Here is a 20,189-nt window from a genome sequence, read left to right on the forward strand (position 1 = left end):
AAATATTAGTGTACAACAAAACCATGCCGGTTGCGATACGGCACATGTTCTGTTTACGTAAAATATTTCTCTGGGAATTGTAGTATCTTTTCCAGTTTTATCTGAGACTTTTATTTAAAAGCCGGTCTGCAATGACATTTTATGTAAAATGGTGAATAAAACATTTTTATCGAACATCGATTCGCATAATTTTAGACATATTTCTATGGTGAATTCCCCATCTCAGAGATCCTCATCCTTTTCCTAACTAGTGTGTATACGTCTCGTGATTGGCTTACCTCGCGCCACGTGACTGACTTCCGTCTGGAGTTTTCGCGACAGCTGGAGAGTGGTTGCGCGGTGGGAGTATTTGGGGTCAAATTTCTGTACACTTTAAATTACTGCAACATCCTATTAAAATGGGAGATAAGAAGAGCCCGACAAGGTAACGGAGTAGCTTGCTAATAAGGCTGTGGAAAAGGTGCCCTGCAATGTGTTTGTAACCAATTTTGGACTAGAGCACTCACATCGTATATGGCGGAGGGGTTGTTTCAGCAACATTAGCACCACAAACACGCGATTTTGCCACATAAGCTATGCAGCTGTGACGGGAACTGCTTTTTTAAGTTGGCCGATCTATCTAGCTCCTGTAAATTTTAATACCCCGTTTGTCTGTTTTGTTTGGAGGCCGAAGAGACATTGCAAGCCCCCGTCAGAGGAGGGGTATTGGGACTGTAGCGTTTGCACTTTCAGGAATACTGCTGAGGCTTTCAAATGTATGATGTGCGACGTTAGAAAGGGAACATCAACGCGGTAAGTTATTAAGCATGAGGCTCTTCCCCAATGCCCCCCGACCGCAATTTTGCCATCGATTATAGCGTAACACCTTTTAACACGGAGGAACTTTCTGCTACTAGTTTACATAAATTATGTAGATTTGGAAGGGATCCCCTCTATCGTACTTAGACGTATCAAATGGAGACATTACAATATTGAATAAGATGGATACTTTTTAGGCACAGAGTTGTGCTTGGTGCCTTTTCTCTCAAATTTGTTTCCAAACGCACCGGATGTCTAATTTGAATAATTCCACGTTATTTACATTGATGGGTTCATGCGTATTGATAATAAACCTATAGGATGTATTTCAAAAGTGAAAATTCTGTACTTCTTAAGGATGCTGAAGTTTGGCATTTACTAAATAGTGATAGTGTGGTTTTGATGCTTTATCACTTAGTTGGCAATTATGTATTTATTTATTACTCATTTCAACTGTCATAATGCCATGTATTTTACATATATTCTAGTATATTACTAGTTAGTGAAAGCAAGGTGCTAAATCAAAATTCTTTGACCTAGTTGACTGAACAGTTGTTCAAAAGTTCTTGTCATGCTTGTTCAGAAATAACGCATGTAGTAGCCTTAGTTTTCCTCCTTCATCTTCATTTACTTTTATTAGCATGAGATCTGCACTTGACTCATACTTGAACTTTGATTGAATGTATTGCATTAAAAAATAACTTGGGCCCATTACATAAACATGACCCATGTACATCTCCTCTTTGGCAGAAATGCAGTCATCAGCAAAACTGTGTTTTATTTAACCTAATAATAAATGAGATTATTCATGCAATACCCTGCAAATTTTAGATGTTGTCTTTAAAATTTCCAGTAGCAGTGGTCAGCTTAGCATGATCCCAGTTTTTGAGGTTTTGGGACTTGGAACGCACACCCTTTATTTAGTGCTGTCCACTAATGACCCCATTAGCCCTGACTACAGGTTCTCCATGATGTCGTCATCATTATTCATCCAACACACTCTTCCAGGAAACCTCGCCCCGTTTCTCAGCTTATGGCACGGCAAGTAGCTCCACAATTTGCTTCACCCACACAACCAAAAAAAGAGAAGAAGGAAAAGACGGAGAAGGACAAATGCGCCAGGGAGCCAGCACTGAAGAGGAGCAGCCATAACAAGATGAGGTAAAGGGTTTACATTATGTTCTGTTGTTACAGTGTTCAGAGTATAATGTAAAACTGAATAGCTAGGACTGTTTTTGTAGTGACTAATATAGAGTGATGCTTACTCTTTATTTTAAATAGAATGGCCACAATAACAGTTCTTACAAAAGAATGCATGCATAGATTGTCAGAATTAATTTTAAAACAGTTCAGTAAATTTTTCAGAAGACATCTTTGTAATCTCTTTTTACTATGTATTATGTTGCCCATCTTATGTAAATGTAAGATTGCACTTAATCTTTTTTGTGAGCCCTCATGTAGTCACTTTTTTCTGCATCATCAGGCCAAGGTTAAAAAATATTGACAGGAGCAGTGCACAGCACTTGGAAGTCACAGTGGGAGACTTGACGGTCATCATCACAGACTTTAAGGAGAAAACAAGGCCCATGTCCTCCTCAACAAGCTCATCCTCATCCACAGCCACGTCAGCAGAGCTGCACAGTCAAAGTGGATCTAGCTCAGATAACACTGAGAGAGCAGTCTCCAGGTCATCATCTCCTCGTGGTCAAAGCACATCAATCAATGGAGAATCACATTAACCCCTGAGGACCCCAAAATTTAACTGAAAGTCAAAGGTGACAGACAGCACCACTTACATTACACTCAATACTCAACTCCTACCCCTCCCCTGGACTGGATGGGGCTCTTGAGTTTCTCAGAAACCTCACAGCGCAAAGGTCATGGGATGCTTTTGATTATTGAAACTAAGAGTAAGTTGGTTTTTGTCATTGAAATTAAGAATGAGTTGCTTTGGGGAGTTTTCTGCTCTGTCCATCTTTTATGATCATTTGGAGCTATACAATCATCTAGAGATATGTTGGCTTAAAGATTGTTACTGATGTTAAGATTGTTAAAAAAGGACAACAATAGAGTTCATACTGTAGTGATTCTTAATCTCAGGTACTGCACTTGTTTGTCTAGTAGTGCCAGGAGCTAACACAACAGCCCAATCTAGATACGCACAGAACTCAGAGCCCCTGGCACTACAGGATATTCTAGGCCCTTCAACTTGACTTAAAACATGAAAACACAAACATATGCAGCGCACATGGTCCACAGGACAAAGATTGAGAAGCACTGCTATAGTATATAGCCATAATATTTTGATAATGTGATGAAATGCATTGTTTTAGTTTCTGTTTATCCTTTAGTAAGAAATTATTTGGTACACAAGTGAAAAGTTTACAGAATATAAATGTGAATAGTTTTGAGTAACTATTTGTAAATCATAAGTACCTGGTTGCAGGCACTGTTTAATGTCTTGTATGATGAGAAAATTACTTTTGAAACTGTTTTAAAGTTATTTGTGATTTGCGTCATCAAATTAGTCATAGAAATTTCTAAACCTTGAGATACTGTTTTCTTTTTCTTACAGTAAGTATTTCTTGATTTGATGTACTAAGTTATAACAGGTTCAAAGCATATTAGTTCCATTAGAGTCCTTAAATTGGCAGATTGGTTTGTGTATCTTGAGGTGCTAAGAGTTTTCTACCAACATGGTCGATATGTTCAGCATCTTATTGCCAGAATATGACTTTTAAAAATATTAAAATGATGTATGAGAGATACATATTTATAACAAGAACAACAACAACAACAACAACAACTAGTAGTAGTAATAATAATAGAATGGTTATTCACATGGAAAGATATAAACACAATATAAAAAAGAATTTTGCAATTTTTTCCTATGTGCTTAATGCAGAAATGTGATGCAAAGTGTTCTAGACTCCCTTTTATGTGTGTTTTCATTAATACCAGTTAGTTTTGTCAGTCTAGCGTTGTCCTGAATGATGGTCCCATGATGATGAAAACATATTTTTACATGTTTGTATAGGTTAGTGTGCTTGGTGGTAATCTGTAGAGCTACAGTAATCAGTTTGTTCATTTTGTATTTACAAAACAGAACAGAATTTAATGTGGCTATAGACTGTCAAGAAAAGCCATCTTTTCATATAAAAGTTTCATTTCCAGTGATGTTTTTAGCAGTGTTTTTCATCCTCTTTTTTAAAGTCCATTCATAAAATAATGAAATAAATGTCATTTTTATTTTAAATGTGTACCTTAATCCTGTTTTAAGCAAAATTATATAATGCATTTCTAAATTCAACAAAATGTAATTAAAAATAATCAATGTATACACACTGTAACCTTGTCTACATTAGTAGGAGTTATTTTAATGTTAAGTATATTAATACTAATATATTCATATTTAACTGTGGTTCTGAATATTGATAAACTAGATACAAATGCTGTCAAGAGTTCGTTAATGTTAATGTATAGCACTGTTACCACCTACTAGTTTTCCTTTACTACTGGGGCAGTATAGGTAGCTATAGTGGAATCAGAGAATGGTAGATCCATTTAGCGTGTTATCTAGCGCTAAATGGTACTAGCTAGTTTCAAAACGGTCAACGATGACATGACTTAATTTGACAGTTTCTATGCTTAATAGAAAATGCGTCGATATTTTCGTCTTTTGTTTGTTTGTGTTATTTCAGTATTCTTTTCGGTTCTCTACGTATTTAGCCAACTTGCCTCCTCTCTTGAGACCACAAATGGATGGACCGAGGCGAGAGCGGATCGACCGCCCTTAGCACAGGGCGATCCCTCGCGTTTGACCAGGAAAGCTCCAGGAGAAGAAGGCCTTACGGACGGTGACCTGAATGACAGGTAACGTTAGCTAGTTAGTTAGCTGACTTACCTCACTAACAACTTCAAATAACCGGTAACCAACTGCGATTTATGCATATTATATATTCTCGTTAAATTGTTTCGTGTTGGGTTTAAAGAAGAAAGCTGCTCCAGCTTGCAAATTAAAGAGTGCGTTTTATGGTCGGGCTAACGTGTGTACAGTTGGGTAACGCTAGCTAGCTCCTCAGTTGCTTAGCTGGTAATCCGCAAGGAAACTATTTTAATATGTTTGGGTCGCGGGCCAACGAATTGTTGTAACCAGTTTGAGCGAATGTTTTAAAACACTCCAGTATACAGGCTTTATTTAGGCTTTAAAGGAATACTTTATTGATCTATGAACTAGCGCTGTCCATCAGCACGAGGAACCTTACTAGCATTAATAGTGCAGGAGCGTGTCATACGGAATATAAGCGATTGTAGTAGTCATATAGGTTAGTTAGCCGTCATCTTGAGTTCCCTAAAAATGTAACTTTTAGTACTTAGGCAGAAGCATTGTTTGTTGCGAGTTACGAACAGCTATTCAAAATTAAATTGCTATCCGAAACTTAAGTATGCCTTCACCTTCTTACTGAACTAGTTAGCTAACTAGTTACCATCGCCGCTAGCCATAGTATGTCAGTACTTCCAGAAAGGAGTGGGTGAGTTGTCCGTTCACTCTAGTAAACTGGGAAGCTGTTTTTACTGATGTGGAAGCAACGTTGTCCTTGAGGTTTTGGTTTGCCCCATGAAAAGAGGCACAAGGAACGGAACAATTAACAAGAAAAAAGGAGTGTTTCATGTAGAGCATATTTTTCTTGTTCTGTCAGGTGTAATTCATTGTCTGTCTCACACTGGAATCCCTATTGGAGACTACCCCCCGATGTTTGTGGAAAGAACTGCTTTATGGAGTCGGCTTGTAGGTAGGATGGGTTGACTTGATTGCGAGTTAAGTTTGTAGCCGTCAACGTTAGATGGAACATTGTTTGAACTGGGCTTTGCTTTTTCACTGATGCAGGTGCCCTCACCATCTTGTTTTCAGGTTCTTACTCCCCATCAGAATCCAGCTTAACTAGAACCAGGTCTAAGTGCCTAACATAAAAGCAATGAACACATGACCCTTGACCCTAACTTCAGCCTGCATTTCATCCTCCTTACGCCGTTTTGATGAGCATCGGTTCAGAAACCCACCCATGCTGTACTTTTTGTTCTGTAGGTATATTGTGGATAAGACATTAGCCACAGCCTATGAGGTATACAGAGTTGAGCCAGTCAGGTTGGCAGTGGTGGCATGTGGCCCAAGGCTGGAGGAGACTCTTACCATGCTGAAGTCTGCGGTTCTTTTTAGCCAGAGAGCTCTACACTTTCACATCTTCGCTGAAGATGAGCTCCATGCCGGCTTCAAATTTTCTGTGAGTTAGTTCTAACATTTCTTGTTGTTCTTTAGGATTTTAAAAGTAAATGTGGTTCTAAACAAATTGATTCTAAAGTGTATGTGTGTGTAATATATAAAATGTGTGTGTGTGTGTGCGATTTGAAGAAAAGAACTGAATGTTACTTCATGTGTGTTACAGGAGGTTATTGGGGCACTTGCTATTGCTTCTGAGGCTAGAACTAAGTATATTGCTAAATGATTAAGAATTAAATTGTATACATAAAATACTTTAATAAAATATGAATATTTATGCTATAAATAATAAATTAACCACATACTTTATTAAAAACATTTATTTATGTTTAAACATGTTGTTCTTGGGTAGATATTGTTGGCTGGCAGAAAATTCTCAACTCGGACACATTTAAAAACTCCAGAAACACTGCTATGCCTGATAGTCCAGTGCACAGCAGTCACTATTATGCCACTGTGATTATGCCACTGTGGTGGGCCACAGCTGTGTTTAAAATTATTTACTGCCTAAATAATATTTTATCTGCAGTTATAAATGAGGTAAAGGTTGAGTGGCAATAGATGAGTTATAAGAGTTTCAGTAAAATGTCTATTAATATGATGGTCTATTAACATGATGTGGAGACATATCAGTATATATTCATTTTTAAACATATATTTTAATATCACCAACAAACTACCATTATTATCATAAACATTATCATACAGATAATTATAGAACATGATCATTTTGGTCAGTAATATGACTGGAAATTTTCTTACCATTCTGTCTAGTGAATTCCAAGGTTTGGCTCTCACCAAAACTATTCAAGTAGAGGACTTTTCAAGGCCTGTGAATTCTCAGTCATTCCTCAGTTAGAGAGGCTTAGGAAAATTGGAGAATATTTTATACTGTACCATCTACAAGCTACTTTACGTTTTTGCAGATAGTATTCAACAACTATATTCAATTCATTTATTTAGATATGTAATTCGTTGCATTACTGGATCTGTGTTAAATCTGAGTGTGGTATCTTTGCTAGCTGGAGTTGTGGCCGGTGAGGTTCCGTTCCAAATTCAACTACACCATCTACCCCATCACCTTCCCCCATGTCAATGCCAAGGATTGGAAGAGACTGTTTAAGCCTTGTGCTTCTCAGAGACTCTTCCTACCTGTGAGTACAATAGATTTTCCTCCGATGATATAATGTATCAGTCTACCAGTCAGTCATTTCATCTGCTAAAAGGGGACATAAAATTATTATTTAGTGTAAACCAAAGGGGAGAAATCATCCTTAAACAGACAGTTCTTGTACAAGCCAAGTAAATTAGCTCGGGGTTACTCTGCAGTGAACAAGTATTTTACCTACTGCAGAAATCCGTATGTGACGTTTCTGCTGAAGTGTTTAGGACATGGTTCTTTAGCAACTTGATTTGAATTTTTCACAGGAAAACTATGAAGGAAAATTGCTTTTGGGTCAACAACAGTGATTTACCACCCACACCCCTTCATCCAGTTAATCCTGGGTGAGGTGGATTCTTTGCTCTATGTTGACACAGACATCCTGTTCCTGCAGCCAGTAGAAGAAATCTGGAACTTTCTCTCCCAGTTCAACAGCAGTCACATGGCTGCCATGGCACCAGAACACGAGGAGCCACGAATTGGCTGGTATAATCGTTTTGCTCGGCACCCATACTATGGCAAGACTGGAGTCAACTCTGGAGTAATGCTTATGAATATGACCCGCATTAGAGCCAATCACTTCAAGGTATTGAAGACTGCATTTTTGTGTGCATGTCATATTTTCTTTTTGTTTTCCATTTAATTTTTTTTGCTCTTTGGTAGAATTTACTCTTGTTTTTAGATGCTTGAGATCCTTTTGGTGTTATTTTAATTTACCTCTAACAACCAGAAGAGGTCACTGTTATTCTGTTAGTTGACTTCCACTTTTGAGAGTTTCATTGTGCTCTCCCTTCTGACATTCAAGGAAGCTATAGTTATTTAGATCATGTAAACCATCTGTAAACCCCCAGAATACCAAGGAAGTAGGTTAAAAGCTTTGCTTTCTGTTTGCTTTGCTGCTTGCATTTTGTTGAAGTTGTGCACAACTGCTGATTTACACTCACTTCCCACTTTATTAGAGGCTTCACCATGTACCTACATTCACTCTATTAGGTACATGTATGTTAACTGTGTACTTTGTAGGTGTACAATTACATACTGCTGCCCAACTGTTGCCATAGACAATTTGTCAGCCATCTTCTCCATTCATCAGTCTCTTACCACAGGAGCACTGATAACAGTAGTAGGTGTTGTATTGATTTGAGTGTCTGAGACATGGCAGCACTGGTTGGCTTTTTAGATGTGTCAGTATTACTGCTGGTTTGAGTGATGAGTTAGTGGATAGCTAACAAACTTATAGGAAACTGAGGTAATCTGTACATACCTACAGGATATTTCTTATAAATGAATATTTCTAATAAAGTGGGTGGTAAGCATTTGTCTAGGTAATCAACAAACACTGCTAAAATGGCTGATATTGTTTATTATGTTCTTTTTCTGTGTTGTATGAACAGAATGACATGACATCAGTTCATCTGCAATGGGAGGACTTGCTTATGCCTCTACTGCAAAAATACAAACTCAATATCACATGGGGGGACCAAGACCTCCTCAACATCATATTCCACCATAACCCAGGTAGATTCAGATGTCTTTATGCCTTGACTGTTTCCTTTTATTAGTTCACCTGACTGTAACATGAAACATTCTTTAAAGAAACTAATTATTTGCAATAAGGTCCTAACTCCAAAAAATGAAATACTAAATGTACATTAAAAGTAGTGTTTTTGGATTTCAAGTATGGTATTTGCATGGAACAAGTGATGGAAATAGTGTGAGGTTTTATTGTTCCTACTTATTTTTTGCTGTGTTTTTACATTTTATGCCTTTATATGACTGCTTCTCTCTAATTATTACAACCAGGAGCATACACCAGATGTTTAGTTGACAGGCTTATGAAAACAGCTGATCTCTTTTCAAGACAATCCTTAAAGACTGGCTGTCACCTTGAGGCAAATGTGTAAACACAGCCTTGTTTTCTGACTAGCGAATAAATGCTATCCTGCACCCCACAGAGAGCCTGTTTGTTTTCCCATGCCAATGGAACTACCGTCCAGACCACTGTATCTACGGAAGCAACTGTGCTGCTGCTGAACATTATGGTGTTTATATTCTCCATGGCAACAGAGGTGTTTACCATGATGACAAGCAACCTGCATTCCGAGCCATATATGAAGCCATACAGAAAGTAAGTTATTCATCAGAACCTGTGGTATCATTTAATAGATTTTTTTTTCTTGTGAAACTAAGCTAAACAATGAAAGGAGTCAGGAGAAAGCAGGTGTAGCTTTTTAATAGGATGCTCTGCTTAATGGCATGAGTACTAAATAGCATGCTTTTTTTTTCATTACAGCAGACTAAAATTTAATTAGAGGTGGTTAATTTTGGAAAGGCCATATTGGGTTTTCTTTGGGTCCATGCTGACACAGATTTGGCTAGCTGTCTTATTCTTCATAATTTATGCTCAGTATGCATTGAAGAATGAAGAGAGGCACTGTTTCTTGCAAAATATTTTTCAGACATAACACTTGTGGCCCTGTGGGCCGTTTTTGGTCTACCACATCCAAATCCCACTGGAATTCACACGATCATCTCTGCCTGTAATCCCCTCCTTTGACACTCAGCACAGCTACATGTTAAACCATGCAGTGTTCGTCAAACACACTAATACAACTGACTGACATGTAAAATGTTTGCTTATTCCTGGCCCTTCTCAATATTGAATTGCACTGCCTATTTTGTCAAAGGTATGGTAGTCTGAGAGTACTTCTATACTTTCTTCACATTTGTGTAAGTATATCCAAGGCTTGTTGTGTAATTGTATCTGAGACATTGTTTTGAAATGAAAGGCAGAGTTTGCTCTGTAGCTACAGGGAGAAATCAATATCTCTGTTAACTTCTTCCATCAGCCTGACAGGGCCATCGTGTTCTGGACTTAATCTGCGTTGTCCTCGTCAGGCACACCGATTGCTCTTAATGCGCTAATCTTTAAAGCCCAACATTCCCTTCTTCAGTTCTCCATCCTTTCTCTCTCTGTCTCTCGCCATATCCTTCCTTTATTCATCAGGTTTTAGGTATCTCTTTCCCTCACTTTTTTGTGGTTTCTGCCAACGAGGCAATTCCTTGTTCATTTTATTTACAAAGGGAGAGAGAGAGCATGCCAATGTGTCTCATTATGGCCAGGCAAGACCTCTTTGGCCCTGACAGTGGGGGAAGCATTTTGGACCATTAGCTAAATGAGGTCTGTCATTAGTACAGGCCCATGATTCAAATGGGCGCAGTCTGTTTGGCAGGACAGGCCCACACCTACTGTATAGCCTTGCATAGCTTTAAAAAGGTCATCATCAATTGTTGAGAGTATGAAAAACACTGCATTGCTAAACAGTTATCTCTTGCATGGAAACTGTTTACTCTGCAGTCTATTACACTTGGCCTTCACCTGGCAAACCTTTTCTTATTGGAGATTAGTATGACCTTTCAAGTTTTGGCTACCAAATGTACTATGTCTGTCTGTGTCTGTCTGTCTGTCTGTCTGTCTGTCTCTCTCTTCCCTCTTCCTCCTCCTTCTCTTCTTCTATGAGTAGAACAGACCCAAGGTTCCTCTTTAGCTTGCTGCACGAAACCCTTCACACACTACACACAGACACCCTATTGTAGCCCTTAGTCCCAGTAGACACACTAACTGAGACTGGAGTTTGGTTGGCAATAAAAGGCCCCACCATTACTGTGCCAAACCCCACGGAAGAGCAGTAAAATTTTTAGTGCCGATGCTTCGTTTGGGACCAGGAGAATGTGGGGCACCATCCAGCAAGACCCATCCTTCTTATAAAAATCAATAGGAGCCAGTAAATGCAGCTTCATCAGGGTCGGATATGTCTTCCATCAGTGATGATAAAAAGAATATACATTTGAGTGTCCTCATACCAGGTAAGAAAACAAGTCAAATGAGGCCCCATAAAAGATTATTTTATCTTATTTACTGTGCTAGTTATAAAAGCACACTTGCTTACTCAATCAGAACAACATTGAATTTCCTATAGAGTTCAGTCTGGCACACAGGTTTAGTAAAGTTTGTGTACCTTATTTGTAGTGAAAGCCACTATTATACTTCTTTGTGTCCATCCTGGGGAAACTTGTAAATAGCTATAAACCACTGTCCTTTTGTATACATAGTTATTACTGATACAGTCATGAAATTGTTTCTTTTCCTTTTGTAGTCAGGTTTATTGTAGTTATTGTGGAAGAGTTATCCAGTAGCTTTATGTAATGAGACGTAATGATCAGATCTGACATGGGTGTGACATGTTTGTGTTTCGTGTTTAGTACCCGTTTGGGGGAGACCCAGTCAGTTTGCTCCTTCAGCCCCTGGAGGAGACGTTAAAGAACACAATGCATACGTACTGTGGAAGATCCAGCCACCTTTTAACCAAGAAACTACAGGAAAGCGTCAGGAACATGGAGAAAGACAATCACAGGGCAAGATGATCCCATTCACATTGAACCCTTACAACACTGAAAAGGAGCGTTGAGCCTTAAGAATAGAATCCTTTTTTTTTTTTTTTTTTTTTTTTTTAAGTATATTGGTGAAAACCTTTCCTGTCAGCTGGTCCTGATATGAATGAAAGCATGTTGAAATAGGCACTGAAATCACTTTGATGTGCTATCAAGAAGGTCCAAGTTGATAGAATCTGACAATCAGTCATTTTTGTTCTAGAAGAATGTTTGAGAATGCTCTCTAGCAGTTCCTGGGGAGTTCTTTTATTTTCCCACTGTGTTTCTACATAACCAGTTTATTAAGCCTCTAGCTGAAACAAGAGTTCGAGCTGAGCAGGACCTCCAGGAATAGACTTTGAGAACGTCTGTTACAGAAGATTTGTGAGTAATGACAGTAACTGGAATATAGGGTAAGGTTTCACCACTTTTAAAATGAGCCTTCTTTATACCCTGGCATAGTTAAAGGAGATACCTTAGACTTGAGCTCTGAGACCAATTTTGCTAAATAATTTTTTTTTGATGAGGGTTGCTGGTATGTTTATCAGAGAAACTTTTTTTATGAGTAAATGGATCATAATATACATTTTATGTTTTTATTGTCAGTTATTGCTTATAACCAACACATTTAACAGGTACGAAGAATAACATAGCTCCATCATACAAGCCTACTAGTAACATTTACAGACATAGGTGAAGTCACAATCTTTAAGTGTTGATGACTCACTGAATTGTTTGAAAATGACTTGAATCTGCCATGGTGTTAATTTCAGGTAATGAAAGCAGTTTGCAGTTTTTCAGTGTTATTAATATTCCAATAAATACCATGACCATGTCAGTAGACACTTGGATTATAATTTTTTTATAATACATTAAAACGAGACATGTGATGGTGTTCCAGATAATAAGATTTTTTTTCTTTATATTGATTATTAGCATGCGCTTTGTTTGTAGATCAGAAATCAAGCTACAATTGCAAAGTCAGAGAAACAGGTTTTATGTACGATCTAAATGTTGACAGGGTCTCTTTATTTTTCAGTAATTATCCTAATATAGAGAGTCCAGCTGAGACAAAAGGCACTTTGCTTGAGGCCTTGTTCATAATTTAACTAAATAGATGTAAATCATAAGAAAAATAAAGAAAATGATACAAATGAGGGGTACTCCTCTGTGAGCTCTAACTTTGCTGGTTTTAAAATTCTAATTTTGACTTTTAAAATGTCCGTAGTATGTTGGCAGTGTGCTAGATGTGCAGAACACCTTCAGTGTTTTCATTACATTAAATCTAGTTTAATGAACAACTGCTAATTTTACAACGTATATTATACCAGTATGCCCAATACACAACGGGAGATTAAATGAAAGTCTTTACTCATAAAGCAAATACCAAATATAAGTTATGCAGTATGCATTCTCATCACATTGCAGAATCATTTGATCTTAATTTAAGCCACAATTTATTTAAAAACATTTATTTTATTGTGAGGTGATTTAATTTCAAAATGTTGATCTCAAGCACCTTCCCCCATCAGTGCCAACTATACCTCAGCATCTTCTGTTGAATGTAAATGTATGATGCAGTATATTTTTCTAATAAACATTGCAATGCCAAATAAATGTTTTTCTATTTTTTTTCTGAATTTCAGACAAAGCATCACACGTTGTCTGATATGCATCAGTGAAAGACAATATTTGCTTTGAACCTGGATGGGCTTTATTTTATATTTCAGAAAATACTACTGATTCATAGCTTCCTACCTCCTTTATCAGCGTATGTGGAAGAAAAACATTGTAAGGTAACTGTAAGACATTGAGAAGGAAAAATACAGACCAAATAAATGCAAGTACAGACCACACCAACTTTTGAGTCCTACTTTTAGTGAAAACATCTCAGCCAAAGGCTTATTATTTTAACACAGCTTTTAGGTAATTGGAGGACTCCATTAGAGAAGGCTTTGCTGTAATGAACAGCTTTTATTATTAGTTGCATTTATATAACACGTTTCTCCAACTCAAGGACACTTTGCAAATCTTGCTTTTCTTTTTACACACACACACCTGATGAGAAGCAGTAGCCAATTTGCACACAGCATACTATCAGACACCACAGCCCCCTGGGGGACTGCACCAGGTGGGGAGGGGGAAGGAGGTTAAGACCAGTACAGAGCACCATTTAGAGTATATTTTTGGACTGTGGGAGGAAACCCACAGAGAGAACATGGAAACTCCACCCAGATAGGGACTTGAATTCAAGACTCTAGTGCTGAGAGGCAAACATGCTAACCACCAAGGCACAGTGCCAGCTTTTTACCTTATAAACCCAGTAGCCTGCTAAGGGCAAGTACAAATTCTACCTGCCTTCAACTTTTCTGGTTAAAAATGGGAGACTGCCAAACCCCCTCATGAAATGCTTATACAATGCAGAGGATGGCTGAACTGGAATAATTTTAATATTTTGAAACCAAGATTAATTCCTCAAAAGAGGCTAGAAAGACTACCACTTTCTGGAGAGAAATGACAATGCGTTTGATGATGCACTGTTACTACAAGCACTGTGACACTTGTAGTTTCATTGTTTAATTTTAAGTGACACTGCCCATAGGGTATACTTATGAACGCTTCTTTCCAACCACAGTCCTGATGACACTCTGAAGCCATAGTAGATTAAATGAGTGGAAATGGTCCAGAACATTGACCTAGCTGATGATTGAGTAAAAGATGGGTAGCTTTAGAAATGATATTGTTCTCTTCAAGTCTGATTAAGGATGTTTTGCAGTCCTGTGTGCATCATTGTGTATATGTTACCGATTGTGAAAATCTGAGTAGGATGTTAATCTAATTAAATGAAGTCTATTAATTGAAGTCAAAGTTGAAGATATTTAAATGATGTCCTCTATCAGAGATTCATTATCACCACACGTCATTGAGTCTAATTGAAAATTAGTCATTTAACCTATCATGGTACATTTGTTGTAATGAGCTGAGAATTCCATCTGAAATAAGATCAAATCATGGTGTTAAGATCACTTATGGTCATGTTGGTCCTGCTGGAAAATGCAGACATTGGTAGAACTAAGTAATTTCAGAAGCTTTTAATTTTATGGAGCTGATAGAACATCATTGCCTTAATCTACAGAAACTTAGTTGTTGGTTTTGCCTCACGCTTAGTCACAGAGTAAATAGTAGAAAAATACAAGGAAATCTTGTTTATCAGATTGATCTATTGGCTGTGCAGTTACATGAAGAATGAAGTAGGTGACAAGCAAGAAAAACCAGGAACGGAAGTCAATCTGCTTGAGAGAGGTGAGTTCGTCTCTTTCCCTCATTTGTTTTTCTCTCTCTCTTCCTTTCTGTTCAGCTAGCTATCTTCTTTTTTCTTATTCTCTCAGATCAATAATAGATTTGCCTGTGTGCCTATGTTGCTGAAGCAACTATAATTGTGCTGATATGGAGAGACTTGAAACAATTAATGTAGTTTATTAGAATCCAAGACATTGGTCTCTCGTAGCATGAAAGAAGAGAATTAAGTACATGGAAATGTGATGAAAAGGAAATAATGAATTGTGCACCTTATTATAGAAGGGAATATTCCCCAACTCTTGCATCATCTATGTTTTGTGAGTTCAACCGTGTAGTTTATGCCCAAAGGCAATATTCTAAAGCATGCAATATGTCCACTAGCTTCAAAATGAACAATATCTGTTGTTTGCATGACAGTGAATAGAAAGTTTCCTCATTGTTGTGATTCATTCTTTGTGTATCAATAAACAATACCCTTTAGTCTAGTAATGACTAACATTAGGGTCAGAGGGCATCAGCATTAAAATTGCAGTTATTTTTGACATTTAAAGAGGCTGTTCATTTAAAGTTGACATGTAAAGTTGCTTATTCACCATACAGGCATTAGTTTTAAGGCTAATGACATATCTTGCTGACATATGCCCTATCTATTTGTCTTTGGCAGCAATGTGCAATGCAATAGAGAAAAAGTAATACATGGGATTTTTTAACTCTGCTGTATCAAATGTCAACCTGATTCAACAGATAAAATGCCTCAAGATGCTCTCTATTAACCAGCATTAAAAAAAAAGATCAGTCATTAAAACTGCAGTTTAGTGTACAATGTGCTAGCACCAGTAGCCTGGAGCTACACAAACACTAGCTGAAATCAATGGGACACTCAAATGTTCTCAGAAAGCAATATTTATCGTGATTCCATACTTACTGTCACCATTATTGTATTCATGAATGAACTGTAAATAAAACAATATGTTGCAAGGTTGATTTATGAGGCTTGGTCCTGATTACACATGATAACAGTATTCTCAGTAAAAGTCACAAAATTATTACCATGTCTCATTCATGAGTGACAGCTGGAGTATGCCTCACTCTTCTTTGAGCTTTGTTTAAAAGAATGAGTAATTATTATATTATGTGAGTGAGCCCAACCATACACTAGTGGAAACAGGGCAGAGTTTATCTACATAATTAGCCTTCCATAAGAATGAGTGAACACATTTATTACACTGCCGATGTTTCTAGTTTTCCAGGTCTTAGTTTGGGTTATTAGATGTTGGGAGAAACTGCTCATGTGTAAAGATCCTCATTTCTACTGGATGGGATTCCTCCCAGGCCTGGCTTTGGCTCTGGCCCACTTGTCTGTTGAATTGGTTGAGAGCAGTGGTGCCAAGGGCATCTGTTACTTTTTCGCAACAGAATTATAGGTGTTAAGAGTCTGGTTATTGCCCTATTGTCTTACCTCCTTTTGAAACAATGACCCACTGACCCCATTATCACTGGCAAATAGTCTCACTAGCACTCTGTCCAGTGCAAGGTTTTGTTAATCACAGAAAGTTGTCAGTTTCATTTTTTTCACAATATGGACAATTCAAATGATTGAAATCAAAGGGAAGAAACTATTTCTTCCAAAAAACAACTAATTTTAAAATTCAGAATAAGCGCAAAAAAGTCCACTGATGTCAATGAGATGGAAACTGAGCTGCCCCTGAAAAACTCAGTAGTGTTTCCTTAGCAGTACATGTAGATATTGCTAGCAGGCCATTCAGCAGAACTGTACACAGATCCATTGCTGAGATTCTGCTGATACCATGACAGAGTAAGCAAGATTTGTTTTCTGCATTTGGCAAAAATACAGAAAATTAATAACTCAGTCCATTATGCTAACCTAAGCCATCATACTGGTGCTTTCTCGTAATCACTCTTCGTCATGGAGCCTGGCTTCCTTTAGGCTGAACAGGAGCCTTTTGTTGTAATTAAATTAGAGAGTTTACATTTTGATATTAGTAAAATGGCAAAATGTATATGATCCATGTAATTAAGGTAAAGATTATTAGTGTGGAAACAATTTTTCCAATTAGTGTTGATGTAGCTGTGTTTTCAATAGCCACTTGGCTACTTGTGATTTGAAACTCTGGGTCAAAAATCATCAGAGATTTAAAGCCCATGATTACGTACCAAAGAAAATAGTTGGGTTTTGGACAGCTTGAAAAGCTCCTCATTACAGCACAGCTTGAGCACTCTTTGCTCTACCATAACTACATCAAACAGGCAAACTGAAGCCGTTACAGTAGACATATTTTTAAATAATAGCTTAGATAGAACCAGGTTTCTCACACAAAAATGTAAACAAACTTTTAAAAATGGTGAAAATGCACCTGAACATGTTTAAAATGATCACTAGTTATTTGTACTGATTCACAACTAATGTGAGTGTATAAACAGTGATCAGAGAGCCTAAAACAACTAAATATGAACAATTTTCAGTGTACATAGATGCACTCTAAAGCTGCCTCACTGACTCTCCTTTTTCATGCATTATGCTAAGGATTTTAATTGTTTCCCCATAAACATGACACATCTACAATAAGATGAATGAAGAAGATCGTTCATTTACATTGTATGAAGGACAATCAGATAACACCTGGAGGACTGCCTGTGGTCAAATGTTTAGTTTTTGTCAAGATGTATGCAAATGCATCTTCAGATATATTTGATGTTTTAGAGTGTACCCCTGAAGTAGGTTTAGATATAATTGTGAAATATAATTGTTCCTCAGTACTTTTAAATGCCTTCCTTGAACTTTTTTTTTGTTTAAGTGAAACATTTGTTTGTTTTAAGAAAAATATCTAAAAATCCAGATTATTAATTCAAAAGAGAGTGGAGCATTAGTTAACCATATAAATTCAACTTGACAACTAATCAACAATTTTTCCCCCTCAGTTAATATAATGCATTCACTGATCAAGACATACATATCAGTGGCAGCTAAGGGTAAGGACTTTTAGGATAAAAAAAATGCAGTTTGTCCATAGTTTAGCTATAGTTTGAATACTAATTATGCAAATCAAGCACCAAACACCATGTAACATCTGATGAGATGCCTTGTAGTAGAGATTGAGAGCACACCGTACCACCTCAGGAACATCATTTGTCATGTGTCCTTTTCATTTCAGACACACTCCATAACTAATTTGAGTGCAGAACCCTCCAGCAGCACCCCTCCCCACAGCTCTCGGGGATCATTACCATTATTTATGCATGCTCCAGGACACGGTCTCGTTTGGTGGCAAGATATAGTGAGAAGGTAGAAGAAATTCACTGTTTCTTGTGGTTTTTAATGTAATAGTATATTCTTGACCAGGAATGAATTTTAACCAGCTGCAACCAAAAACTGCTGTAACTTACTAGTACAGTAGTAATTTAATGTATGGAAATTGCATTATATATTGTTTTATAAGGAATGGCCACAAAGACTCCATTTAAGCCTAGAAATGCAACATTGGTGGAAGCATATTTACAAAAACAGACTCTCATCAGATAACCATTTTAACCTAAAACATAAGAATGACAGAGATTATTTGTGTGTTTGTCTGGTGGTTATCTTAATGTCATAAAATAATTCAGAGCAGAGATGTAAGGTTACAGACAATTGTTTTGTATTATATTTCTTGATATAGTTTGACTGGCTAAAAATATCAAAAGTAGTCTAAATTGTATTGTATAACTGAAGTATTTTATTGTAACTGAATTACCATCTACTGAAAAGGAACTTTATGAAATATTACAGGCCTTATAGCAGCCTCTTTAAAAAAACTCACTTAGTATGTGATATCTTACACTGGGGCCTTCTTTACAAAGCACTAATCATTTATCGCTTTTCTCTTTTCTTATATTTAGAGTCCACAGTGAACTCAAAGTGCAATAGGACAGGGAAAGCGAAATCCATTCATGCTCTGGGAGTTGGGTCAAATGAGAATACAAGTCACAGCCCCAAAGTAACACAATGCTTAGGCTCCCATGATGATACAGATCCCCTGTTTTCAGCGAGATCATATCTGTGATTGACAGCATCTAAAGTTCCCATTGAGATGAAGAGGGATCGATGCTGCTGGAACAGATGTTTTGAGTTGAATTTGGCACAGTGTCAGTTAATGACAGACTGGCCTTTTAAGAGTCTTGTGCATAACTGCCTGATTAATTTACATTGTAGATGATGTGTATAACTGAGGAAAACAGCATTAACTATTTTCATTACACACAGCATACGCTATTTAAGAAACCTTCACTTATGCATAAGGAGGTTCATAAGGGAAAATATGGAGTGTAACAAAAGCAGCCACCCTACCTTGGGCTTGAACCTGGATCTGACCAGAGGTAAACATGAGCACTGACCATTAAGCTTCCAAAATAAGGTAGTAATGATCCTTAGCAATCAGGACTTGATTTGTGTGGCCAGTTTAATTTTGTTGGATAGCTGATATTGGAATCTTTGGACAGGGAGAGAATTAGATGAGCACTCTCAAACTACTAGTTTTTGATCAGCTCCCACACTAAATTCTCCATTCTGAAAGGTCTTGTAGGTTGGCAGGTTCCTACGTTTGCAGGTAATAAAGGTATAGAAAAAAAACATCCTGCTTTTTCACTAGGAAAATGACAGAAGTGAAATAAAGAAATTTAAAATTGAAAGACATACTTTTGAATCTAAATGATAAAACATGTAAGTGACACAGGGTAGATGTTAACATTTTCTATATTTTCTGTGTTGCTTGGGAGGTTGATAGTCATAACCGCAAAGCAACTTGCTCAGTAGACCCACTTCTGCATCTTCCACTTATTTATGAGTGGGAGATTTAAGAATATGTACTGGTTATTGAATACACAAAAAGGCCCAGTAAGGAATAGCTACCATGGCTAAGCTAGGTTTTAGACTCTCTCATAAGAACAAGATTTAACTTCACTCATAATAATTAGAAATACTCATTATATTGTGGCTTTCACACATCATCATTATTTTTTCTCACCAAAGTCATTGTATAATGTATATTTAATCTTTCTGTCTAATCTTTCTTGAATATGCATGAGAAATGTAATTGACCCCATTTACAATTTTGTGAATAGTTCAGGCTTCTCTTGATACTGCATCGTTTAATAAGCCCTGTTACTGACCACTGTTCATAATGGCAGGGTGGCTGGCTTGGCCCTGACAGAAAGTACAATTCT

The 20,189-nt window shown here is 37.3% G+C and overlaps 2 protein-coding genes across 6 annotated transcripts; both read left to right on the top strand.

Annotated features, from left to right (window-relative positions):
• The first annotated feature begins 287 nt into the window (after positions 1-287).
• LOC113571803 (YY1-associated factor 2-like) lies at positions 288-4,054 on the top strand. Its single transcript, XM_027000938.3, has 4 exons — positions 288-424; positions 667-792; positions 1,807-1,959; positions 2,282-4,054. The coding sequence occupies exons 1-4, from the start codon at positions 399-401 to the stop codon at positions 2,535-2,537; spliced, it is 561 nt and encodes a 186-aa protein (XP_026856739.1). The 5' UTR covers positions 288-398; the 3' UTR covers positions 2,538-4,054.
• Positions 4,055-4,322: 268 nt separating this feature from the next.
• Positions 4,323-14,934, top strand: gxylt1a (glucoside xylosyltransferase 1a). Of its 5 annotated transcripts, none has more exons than XM_081712195.1 (8): positions 4,323-4,671; positions 5,499-5,591; positions 5,885-6,080; positions 7,099-7,230; positions 7,573-7,824; positions 8,633-8,756; positions 9,194-9,366; positions 14,905-14,934. In XM_081712195.1, exons 1-8 carry the CDS (start codon positions 4,457-4,459, stop codon positions 14,917-14,919), a joined length of 1,200 nt encoding a protein of 399 aa, XP_081568321.1. In that variant the 5' UTR covers positions 4,323-4,456; the 3' UTR covers positions 14,920-14,934. The 5 variants fall into 5 exon arrangements, with proteins under 5 accessions (XP_081568321.1, XP_026856821.1, XP_026856822.1 ...); XM_027001020.3 differs by lacking the exon at positions 14,905-14,934 and adding an exon at positions 11,502-13,286; XM_027001021.3 differs by lacking the exon at positions 14,905-14,934 and adding an exon at positions 11,502-13,286 and having other exon boundaries at positions 7,633-7,824.
• Positions 14,935-20,189: the final 5,255 nt, after the last annotated feature.

The sequence above is a fragment of the Electrophorus electricus genome, chromosome 4 (genome assembly GCF_041902795.1).
Source record: "Electrophorus electricus isolate QZ-2024a chromosome 4, ASM4190279v1, whole genome shotgun sequence".
Classification (NCBI taxonomy): domain Eukaryota; kingdom Metazoa; phylum Chordata; class Actinopteri; order Gymnotiformes; family Gymnotidae; genus Electrophorus; species Electrophorus electricus.

What these genes read in the sequence shown, in the direction of transcription:
- LOC113571803 (XM_027000938.3), top strand. Translation starts at nt 399, where the DNA reads ATGGGAGATAAGAAGAGCCCGACAAG. An exon ending in GATAAGAAGAGCCCGACAAG is followed by an intron (nt 425 to 666) that starts GTAACGGAGTAG and finishes TTTTGTTTGGAG; the next exon opens with GCCGAAGAGACATTGCAAGC. An exon ending in AGAAAGGGAACATCAACGCG is followed by an intron (nt 793 to 1,806) that starts GTAAGTTATTAA and finishes ACACTCTTCCAG; the next exon opens with GAAACCTCGCCCCGTTTCTC.
- gxylt1a (XM_027001020.3), top strand. Translation starts at nt 4,457, where the DNA reads ATGCGTCGATATTTTCGTCTTTTGTTTGTTTGTGTTATTTCAGTATTC. An exon ending in GACGGTGACCTGAATGACAG is followed by an intron (nt 4,672 to 5,498) that starts GTAACGTTAGCT and finishes TTGTTCTGTCAG; the next exon opens with GTGTAATTCATTGTCTGTCT. An exon ending in CTCAGAGACTCTTCCTACCT is followed by an intron (nt 7,231 to 7,572) that starts GTGAGTACAATA and finishes CCCTTCATCCAG; the next exon opens with TTAATCCTGGGTGAGGTGGA.